The sequence below is a fragment of the Pinus tabuliformis genome, chromosome 1_2 (genome assembly GCF_031772625.1).
Source record: "Pinus tabuliformis cultivar Carrire ecotype Pingquan chromosome 1_2, CPIR1, whole genome shotgun sequence".
NCBI lineage: Eukaryota > Viridiplantae > Streptophyta > Pinopsida > Pinales > Pinaceae > Pinus > Pinus tabuliformis.
Genome location: NC_142298.1, coordinates 1,299,378,719 through 1,299,389,865, shown reverse-complemented (window position 1 = coordinate 1,299,389,865; position 11,147 = coordinate 1,299,378,719). Strand labels below are relative to the sequence as shown.

The following is an 11,147-nucleotide window of genomic DNA, read 5'->3' as shown; positions in this document are numbered from 1 at the left end:
AGTTTGGTTGTATAATCAAACCAATCGAGTCAATTCTTACCCGTACATCTTGCCATTGAATGACATGTCTAGGGTCATATACATATTTCTTTAGAACAGAAACATGAAACACATTGTGAATTTTAATGTGACTGGGTAAAGCAAGTTGGTAAGCCACCGGCCCCACTCTAGCTAGAATCTGAAATGGTCCAAAATATCGGGGAGCCAGCTTGGCGCACCCGCTCCACTGTAGTGTGCTCCTTCTGGGTTGAATTCTTACAAATACATGATCACCCACTTTATATTCTGCAAATCTTCTTTTCTTATCTGCGAAACTTTTTTGTCTGTCTTGTGCAATTTTTAAGTTTGCCCGCACTTTCTTCACCATCTCTTCCATGTCTTTTAACATTTCCGGACCTAAACACAATTTATCCTCTAGCCCACTCCAACTTGAGGGTGTGCGGCACTTCCGCCCATACAAAACCTCAAAGGGACTTAACTGAGTGGAGGTATGATACCCGTTATTATAAGCAAATTCCACCAAATGTAAATATTCTTCCCACTGATTAGGCTTGAGCATCACATTTGCCCTTAACATATCCTCTAATACCTGATTGACTCGCTCCGTTTGGCCATCAGTTTGCGGGTGATAAGCTGTGCTGAAGTTCAGCTGGGTACCCAACTCAGCAAACAAGGTTCTCCAGAAAATAGATGTGAACTTCACATCACGGTCCGATATGATTATCTTTGGCATTCCATGCAAGCGAAAAACATTCTGCATAAACAGATGTGCAATTTGTACCGCCTTGTAGGTAGACTGTACAGGTATAAAGTGTGCTGCTTTACTTAGTTTATCAACTACGACCATAATAGAATCATTACCCTTCTTTGTCCTTGGTAAACCAGTTATAAAATCCATGGAGATGGTTTCCCATTTCCATTCCGGAATAGGCAAAGGCTGTAACAGCCCTGCTGGATGTTGGTGTTCAGCCTTAATTTGCTGACATTCCAGACATTTTGCCAAATATTCCACCACTTGCCTCTTCATCCTTGGCCAGTAATACTCTTTCCTGAGTGCTGTAATCATCTTCTGGTAACCTGGATGACCAGCATAATGACTGGTGTGAAATTCGTCTAGGATCAGCTTCTTAAGATCTTCGGAATTAGGTACATACATTTTCTTATTGAAATACAGCAATCCAGCATTATCCAGTGTGTACTCTTGCTGTAACTGTCCATGGACAGACTGCTGTAGCTGCTGCTTCAACTGCTGATATGCTGTATCGCTGTCCGCTGCTACTTTTATTTCTTCTACTAACGAACTCCGCCACCGGCTAGCTGAAAGTTCACATAAACAATGAACTTTCCGACTTAAGGCATCTGCCACTCGATTTTCCTTGCCTTTTAAGTGTTTTATTTCGAAGTCAAATCCACTGAGGAAATCTGCCCAACGGCCTTGTCTCGCATTCAAAGTTGGCTGATTGAAGTAATGCGTTAAGCTATGATGGTCAGTTAACAGCAGAAATTTCTTTCCGAGAAGGTAATGTCGCCACATCTTAAGTGCATGAATTACAGCAGTTAGTTCTAAGTCATAGGCAGAATACCTCTGCTCATGTTCCTTCAATTTTCTTGATTCATACGCAATTACCTTACCTTCTTGCATTAACACTCCCCCCACGCCCTCCTTGCTTGCATCGGTACATACCACGTATTCCTTATTAGGATCTGCGATGCTTAAAACTGGTGCGGTGGTAAGTAGGTGTTTCAAGCGATCGAAGCTCTGCTGGCACGCTGCTGTCCATTTAAATGCCCTTCCTTTCTTTTGCAATGACGTAATAGGATAGGCTATTCTTGAAAAGCCCTCCACAAATCTCCTGTAATAGCCAGCTAACCCCATGAAAGACCTGATGTCCGAAACATCCTTGGGCGTAGGCCATTCCATAATCGATTTTATCTTCTCGGGGTCAACCGCAATTCCTTCACTTGTAATTACATGCCCCAGATACTGAATTTCCTCTTTAAAGAAATCACATTTGCTAAATTTAGCATAAAGCTGATGTTTCCTGAGAGTTTGCAGCACCAGTCTAAGGTGCTCTTCATGCTCCTGCCGGGAACGAGAATATATCAATATGTCATCGATAAATATCAGCACAAACTTGTCCAAAAACTGGTGAAACACGCTATTCATCATGCACATGAAAGTGGCAGGTGCATTGGTTAAACCGAAAGGTAGCACTACGAATTCGTAGTGCCCATAGCGTGTTCGGAAGGCAGTTTTTGCAATATCCTCATCTCTGATCCTGATCTGATGATAACCAGATCGCAGATCAATTTTGGAGAACAACCTTGCTCCTTTCACCTGATCAAAGAGTTCGTCTATTCTGGGTAGAGGATACTTGTTTTTGACCGTGAGTTTATTCAGCTGTCGGTAATCTATGCACATGCGAAGGGTCCCATCCTTCTTCTTCACAAACAAAACTGGAGCTCCCCAAGGTGACACACTAGGTCGAATGTACTGCTTATCCAGCAATTCCTGGAGCTGCATCTTCAATTCCGTTAACTCCGGTATGCTCATCCGATATGGTGCCCTTGATACTGGGGCTGCCCCAGGTATCAACTCAATAGTGAAATCTATGTCTCTTCTTGGGGGTAGACCCGGGATATCTTCAGGAAAAACATCCGTGAACTCCTGCACCACTGGTATGTCATTTAATGCAGACATCTTATCTTTCTGGTTCACGTAACCAACCTGTACGGCGTAAATCTGGCATTTCTTTCTTACACATTTGGCCAGCTGATTTGCAGTGATGGGTCGGATCTGAACAGGATGTTTAATTCCCTGTAACTCCTGTTGCTGTCCCACATCATCCTTATAGTATATGGTCTTGGTTTTGCAGTTCACCAGTGACCAGTGTTTTTCCAGCCAATCCATGCCAATAAGGATGTCATAAGAGCCCAATGGAAGCACATTCAAATCCGCTGTCACAGGCTGTCCAGCTATACTGAAAGCACAGTTATTAACTTTTGCTAGAACTCGCCTTTTAGCTCCCGTAGCTAACTGGACTAGCCATGGGTTTTTAAATTTTTCAGATGGTAACTTACAATGTTCCACTACTTTTGGACTAACATAACTTAGAGTAGCTCCTGGATCGATAAGCACAGCTACAGCAAGGGTTGAAATCTTACCTTCGAATTCCACCATGGAAGGTTGATATTCTGCCTGTCGGTCCTCCAAGGCTGCGTTGATCCTTGGTACGCTGCGTGCCACATCTCCTACAGTGGAGGCTTCATGGACTTGAGATATCTGATCGGTTCTTTTTCGTTGTGGACAGTTCCTAGCATAGTGTGGCCCCTCGCATACCCAACATTGAACTGGAGGTCTGGTTCCTTCAACCTCTGATTTAGCAGGGAGCTCACTCATCCTGCTCTCGTTGGGCTTAGAACGGAGGGTACCCTTACTTGTGCTTCTGTTCCACTGCCCTTTCCCAACCCCTTTACTACCATTTCCGCGGCTGCCCTTGTTGCTTCCGACATTTCTGCTACCTTTTCTCTCATTCCATTTTCTGCTCGAAATTTCTCCCTTTTGCTTATTCTGCTGGTAACAAATTCTGGCCTTCCTAATTGCCTCGTCCATGGTTCGGGGGTTATCAAATTCAATTCGTTCTCTTATGTAAGCTGGCAAACTACTCACAAACCTTTGCACCTTGGCCTTCTCCTCCTTTATGTAGGGCACATAACGCAATAGTGAAGTAAAGCGATTTATGAATTCATCCATGGATTGTTGTCCTAGACGTAAATCATGGAATTCTCGCGCCTTCTCATCATAAAAGCGCTCAGTTAAATACCTCTCCTTAAAATATTTCTGAAACTTTTCCCAGGTTATGCTCTGCTCAGTTACACCCTTCACAATTTTAATCTCTTCCCACCACAGGGTGGCTTTGCCCTGCAACTGAAATATGGCCAAACGTGCCTTCAGGTTTTGATCATATTCATACAGTTGAAAATATTTATTAATGTTGATCAGCCATGCTTCCGCCGCTTCCTCTTGTTCTCCATCAAAAAGCGGGGGTTTGATTTTACGAAATTCTCCCTGTAATTCCGTTTTCTGTTTCTTGGTAGCCTGCTGCTCTTGCACATTGTCAGAATGGTCTTCCTGTTCTGCTGAAAACTCAGGTGCATAGTTTCGTTCTTCAGTGCCTCTTCGTTGCTCCGCACTAGGACTGGGTAAGGGTGGATTTTGTTTTTCAGATAGGCTTTTCAATATTCTTTCTTGTTCCATGGTTAATCGTGCATTGTCTTCTCGTAAGCGGGCCATCTCACCCTTCAGTTCTTGAACTGTTTGAAGTATTGCTTGATTAGTACTGCGTGTCTCAGCACCAAGCTGAACCCACATTCCGGTATTGTCTGGTGGGATGCCGCCAGCTCCCGGCATTTCCTCCATCTTGCTGTATAACTGTCAGCTGTTGAAAATCTCGATATGTTCCTGGTTACACAAGAAACATGATTAATGACATTGTTCTGTTCACATGTATAGGATAATTGTTCTTCTGTTCCCATTGCTTGTTCCAGAGGTCTCAGTTTTGGAACTCTGGCTCTGATACCACATTGTCACACTCCCTTCTATAATCAAAGAATACAGCCATAAAAAAAATTTTTATGACACGTTAACCTTACCATTGAAATCTTAATTTGCCACCCACCTACGTCTAACTCATCTACTACATATGGTAATGTTTTGGTGTAAAAGAGTCATAGTTTAATTTCAACACATGACAGCTCGGTTATACATATGATGTTAAGTTCTACCATATTCTTTGCACACACTTTATTACTGGTACGTGATGGTACAAATGAGTTGACGGCGGTGGTTGGTGATTACTGCCATTTGGCAGAGTAAGAATGCCAGCTCAACACTACCACTGCCAACTGGCCCCTTATCACGTGAAGATCACATGGTCCGAGAGGGTTGACCAGCTCCGGGACTCACGCTCGGCCTCCCGCCCAAACTCAACGGTGGAGATTGCTGGGCATGATCGGACGGTCCTGCCTTGGTTAGGGTTTGGGCGTGGGTATAAAGGTTTAAACGTCTTTGTTATAGTTCATTTGACATGCTCAGCTATCAGTTCTCTTTGCTGGTTCACGCTACATTCGCGGGTTCATTCTGTATCCTCCAGACTCTCTGAGCTATTCTGGTCCACCGAACCTCTGTCATTACCAGGTACGTCTCACCTCTTCCAGTTCATTAACGATTGTTTCACTGATTCGAAGCTCCTGTAATTACTTAGCTGGTTATGACCTCCTGCTCAATTTTAATTGCTGCAGGGTATATTCGATCGATGGTGGAGATGCGGGGTAACATGCTGGTTCATCTGCTACGACAGCGAGAGTACCCAGGTAAGCCGTCCCCTTCTTGTTCTCTTTACATACCTTTAGTTATATTTCATGGGTTTTCTACATAGCTGAGACAGCCTGTCTCTACCTATGTCTCAGGTTGGTGAACGGTTCAACCCTCATGCAGCTACGCATGACGGCCTTGACTGAACTGATAGCTTTCCACTACGCCTAGGTTATGGCTTGATGCCTTCATTACAGTTATTGTTGAATGTCTGTTCAGAACTTTGTATATGTATCGAGTACCTCCAGTTATGGCTCGAATCTGTATTTATAATAGTTTGTATAACTGTACATATTGGCCATTCGGCGCTGTCTGACTTCTCTGGTTTTGTTAAGGGTTTTGGCCCGACTTGGATTCTGAATATATCTAATATCCAGTTGAACTTTAGATGTTATATATGCTTCCATATTTTGTTTCAATGCCGTTCTTTATCAACAGCTTCGTCTGTTATGCTGGTTATACGGTTAATACCCTAGCCGCAGCAATATTACTTGTCTTTCTGTATGCATAGTTTATTTCGGTGACTGTATTTTCAGAGTTACATATTTATCTTGCTTATGGTCATAATCACTCCTCAGGTTTAGTTTTGGTCACAATCCGTTAGAAGTATTTCATGCCAAGGTTTAATAACTCATACGAGTTCCAGCTACGCGCTGCCTTTTCCATTGTTTACTCGTTTCATGGATATATAAATATTATTTCTGGTTTAAAGTTATGGTTTATGGGAATGTAATGCTCCACAGCACTGCTGTTGGTTTGTCGTTATAACCAAGCGTAGAGGGCAGGCTCGCATTCGGCCATGGATGTGTAGTCCAACCCTCTTCCGCGCACAGTCCTACCTTTGCATGACTACAGGATTATCTTTTTGTTTGATTCCGGTTTATGGTTAATTTCTCGGTTGGTAAAAGAAGGTTAATCGCATTTCATCCCTGGTTAGGGTTTACTGCATCTTTATAACATGGTTATGAGTACTCCGTCTTTTCTTTTCGTTGTATGTTAATAAATAATTACTGGCATCTGAGAGTTATTCGAAAGTTAAAGGTTATCCTCAGAGTCTTTCTGTCTCTGTATCGTGCATATGTACTGATTCAAATGTGAATACGTTCTGTCTTGGTGTTCCGCCCTGACTTTCTTCTGTTTATACTGCTGAGATTTACATGTCAAGCAGGGTTATTAATTGACTTGATGTATATAGAGGTATTCTGTGTCATGCTACCTAATCTTTGAGACTATACAGCCTCCTCGGCTTTCCATAGTAATAGTTTTCAACAGAAAATCTATATACTTTTCTAACTATATTGTCATCAGAACTAATCTTTCTGTTCTTGCTATTAAGTTACAGAGTCTCTATATAGACTGTATGACTGTTTCCACACGTCACAGTTTTCTTTCCTAATACTTAACCATAATAATAAACTTACTATACTTCCTACATACAGCAACTTTAAAGATTAAAATACAACTAAGTACATTCAGTACCTGAACCTTCTTAACTAAAGTTGGAAAGCGTACCTGGAGGCGGTCACAAGAATGCTTTGTTTTCGGTAGTCACCTGTAGAGTTTACGCTCTTGACCTCCCAACCATGAGATCCACTGCACTGGATTCTCCCCCCGAGCGGTCTTGCAGGCCTGCAGCCCTCAACAAGACTTATGCACCACGGTGCTGGGTCATCTGATCACAATCAGACATAACCCTTTTCTTTCACTCTGCACTCTCTTTTCTTCGGAATCTCCCTCTGCCTGTTCCCAAACAGCCCAGAGGTTTTTCCTTCCCAACCCTCTTCAGGGTGAGAGGCAGTTTCTTTCTGTTCAGTTCCTTAACTGATTAATTTCTTTAATTAGAAAAGAAAACCTCCTTTTGGAGACTGCCAGCATTTCACTCAACACATGTGTAAAAAAAATAATTCATTGTATTTTCTTTAACAATTAATAATGTCTTTTAAACAACAAACTGTCATCCATATTGTTTTTACCACAGCTTTTACTGGAATTACAAGTTGTCAGGGTTATTACATCTTCCCCCCCTGGGATTGGACGTCGTCCCGAGGTCCATTCTCTTTAAAAAAATTTGGATAGGCCTTTCTGAAGAGTTCCTCATCTTCCCACGTAGCCTCTTCAGGCCCGTAATGCTGCCACAGCACCTTAATTTGGGTAATAGCCCGTTTCCGCAGCCGCACTTCTCTCCGGTCGAGAATGCTCTGCGGTTCGACTAGGACCCCGCCTTCCGGTTCGACCTGCAAACAACCAACACTTAGTCAATTTTCATTAAGTTTGGTTGTATAATCAAACCAATCGAGTCAATTCTTACCCGTACATCTTGCCATTGAATGACATGTCTAGGGTCATATACATATTTCTTTAGAACAGAAACATGAAACACATTGTGAATTTTAATGTGACTGGGTAAAGCAAGTTGGTAAGCCACCGGCCCCACTCTAGCTAGAATCTGAAATGGTCCAAAATATCGGGGAGCCAGCTTGGCGCACCCGCTCCACTGTAGTGTGCTCCTTCTGGGTTGAATTCTTACAAATACATGATCACCCACTTTATATTCTGCAAATCTTCTTTTCTTATCTGCGAAACTTTTTTGTCTGTCTTGTGCAATTTTTAAGTTTGCCCGCACTTTCTTCACCATCTCTTCCATGTCTTTTAACATTTCCGGACCTAAACACAATTTATCCTCTAGCCCACTCCAACTTGAGGGTGTGCGGCACTTCCGCCCATACAAAACCTCAAAGGGACTTAACTGAGTGGAGGTATGATACCCGTTATTATAAGCAAATTCCACCAAATGTAAATATTCTTCCCACTGATTAGGCTTGAGCATCACATTTGCCCTTAACATATCCTCTAATACCTGATTGACTCGCTCCGTTTGGCCATCAGTTTGCGGGTGATAAGCTGTGCTGAAGTTCAGCTGGGTACCCAACTCAGCAAACAAGGTTCTCCAGAAAATAGATGTGAACTTCACATCACGGTCCGATATGATTATCTTTGGCATTCCATGCAAGCGAAAAACATTCTGCATAAACAGATGTGCAATTTGTACCGCCTTGTAGGTAGACTGTACAGGTATAAAGTGTGCTGCTTTACTTAGTTTATCAACTACGACCATAATAGAATCATTACCCTTCTTTGTCCTTGGTAAACCAGTTATAAAATCCATGGAGATGGTTTCCCATTTCCATTCCGGAATAGGCAAAGGCTGTAACAGCCCTGCTGGATGTTGGTGTTCAGCCTTAATTTGCTGACATTCCAGACATTTTGCCAAATATTCCACCACTTGCCTCTTCATCCTTGGCCAGTAATACTCTTTCCTGAGTGCTGTAATCATCTTCTGGTAACCTGGATGACCAGCATAATGACTGGTGTGAAATTCGTCCAGGATCAGCTTCTTAAGATCTTCGGAATTAGGTACATACATTTTCTTATTGAAATACAGCAATCCAGCATTATCCAGTGTGTACTCTTGCTGTAACTGTCCATGGACAGACTGCTGTAGCTGCTGCTTCAACTGCTGATATGCTGTATCGCTGTCCGCTGCTACTTTTATTTCTTCTACTAACGAACTCCGCCACCGGCTAGCTGAAAGTTCACATAAACAATGAACTTTCCGACTTAAGGCATCTGCCACTCGATTTTCCTTGCCTTTTAAGTGTTTTATTTCGAAGTCAAATCCACTGAGGAAATCTGCCCAACGGCCTTGTCTCGCATTCAAAGTTGGCTGATTGAAGTAATGCGTTAAGCTATGATGGTCAGTTAACAGCAGAAATTTCTTTCCGAGAAGGTAATGTCGCCACATCTTAAGTGCATGAATTACAGCAGTTAGTTCTAAGTCATAGGCAGAATACCTCTGCTCATGTTCCTTCAATTTTCTTGATTCATACGCAATTACCTTACCTTCTTGCATTAACACTCCCCCCACGCCCTCCTTGCTTGCATCGGTACATACCACGTATTCCTTATTAGGATCTGCGATGCTTAAAACTGGTGCGGTGGTAAGTAGGTGTTTCAAGCGATCGAAGCTCTGCTGGCACGCTGCTGTCCATTTAAATGCCCTTCCTTTCTTTTGCAATGACGTAATAGGATAGGCTATTCTTGAAAAGCCCTCCACAAATCTCCTGTAATAGCCAGCTAACCCCATGAAAGACCTGATGTCCGAAACATCCTTGGGCGTAGGCCATTCCATAATCGATTTTATCTTCTCGAGGTCAACCGCAATTCCTTCACTTGTAATTACATGCCCCAGATACTGAATTTCCTCTTTAAAGAAATCACATTTGCTAAATTTAGCATAAAGCTGATGTTTCCTGAGAGTTTGCAGCACCAGTCTAAGGTGCTCTTCATGCTCCTGCCGGGAACGAGAATATATCAATATGTCATCGATAAATATCAGCACAAACTTGTCCAAAAATTGGTGAAACACGCTATTCATCATGCACATGAAAGTGGCAGGTGCATTGGTTAAACCGAAAGGTAGCACTACGAATTCGTAGTGCCCATAGCGTGTTCGGAAGGCAGTTTTTGCAATATCCTCATCTCTGATACTAGTACCACCAAATCTAAGGCAGCCATATCGCCCCCTCAGGATTTAAGATAGCATTTAATTCAAATGACCATCAAATGTAATGTCAAATGCGCACTAATTAAAGAACTGTAATAGCCTTGAAATGTAACATGATAATAATATAAGCTCAGTTAGTATCTGTCATATTAAATGTTGGACAAATTGAGAAGGACAAAACATATGGTATGTTTACCAGCCTTAAAAACCCTGTTATAAGGCATTAAATGTTCGCTTACCTGCATACTCCTTAACCGGATAACATACCGTCGTTATTTTTATTTATCTAATCATCGCATGCCTGTGTTATCGGCTTAAAGAGTATGCAACTAAGCAGATGGCAGGCTCGTTAGCCATTGTCATATGTTAATAAAAAAATAAAAATTATTTTAATGGTGAAAATACCATTAGAAAGTATAAAAATTATATTGATTAATTTATTATCTTTAAATTTAAATTTAAATTGCCATTGTTACATTTGTACTTAGGCATAGGCATATTTACATGGGTACGTGACAATCCACTTCCAGGAATTTGTCATAGATGTTTTGCTGCGATCTCTGAAGGGGTTCACTCTATTCTTTGTTTCTCTCATCATCTTTCCGCTTTTACCATGCTTTTGTCTAGCTAGGTATATTGTGTTTTTGTCTTGTTGTACTACTAATTATCTCGTTATGCTAGTATTTAGCTGCTTATTTTATCTAATCAATCATTTTAGACAGTGCTTATTTTATCTAATCAATCATTTTAGACAGTTTCGACTGGGCTATTCTGGCAGCCCTCTGGCTCCCCCGTGACTCTGTACTCTCTGGATATATGGATCGCATATTTGCAAATGTACTTTCTACTTTCTTTCACTATCAAAGAAATCGTTTTTGTTCTTTCGGGAAGAAAAAAAAGAGAAAGAAAAACGCAAGAAATAGGTTCGAACATTCCATGAATAAGTGAGTTATTCAATGGATGTTTGACAGCTTGTGAATATTCAATAATTCCTGCCAGTGTTTCAGGGTAGATTTGGAAATTATATGGAATAAATCGCTAATCTGTAATGTTCGAGAGGGGAATCTGAGCGGGTAGACGAGAAAATTACATTTTCAAGGAATGCGTTACAGCAAATTGCGTGAAGGTTATACGGTGAAAATTTAAATTTTCAAAGAATTCCAACCGGATTTATGTAAAATTTCAAGGAATTCCTACCGGATCTAAACA

The 11,147-nt window shown here is 41.7% G+C and overlaps 1 protein-coding gene across 1 annotated transcript; it reads right to left on the bottom strand.

The window, feature by feature from the left end:
* Positions 1-971: 971 nt before the first annotated feature.
* LOC149210994 (uncharacterized) lies at positions 972-4,420 on the bottom strand. Its single transcript, XM_089399160.1, has 6 exons — positions 3,878-4,420; positions 2,496-3,793; positions 2,219-2,360; positions 1,628-2,083; positions 1,173-1,534; positions 972-1,077 (listed from the first exon to the last, which is right to left on the bottom strand). Exons 1-6 carry the CDS (start codon positions 4,418-4,420, stop codon positions 972-974), a joined length of 2,907 nt encoding a protein of 968 aa, XP_089255286.1.
* Between the last annotated feature and the right edge of the window lie 6,727 nt (positions 4,421-11,147).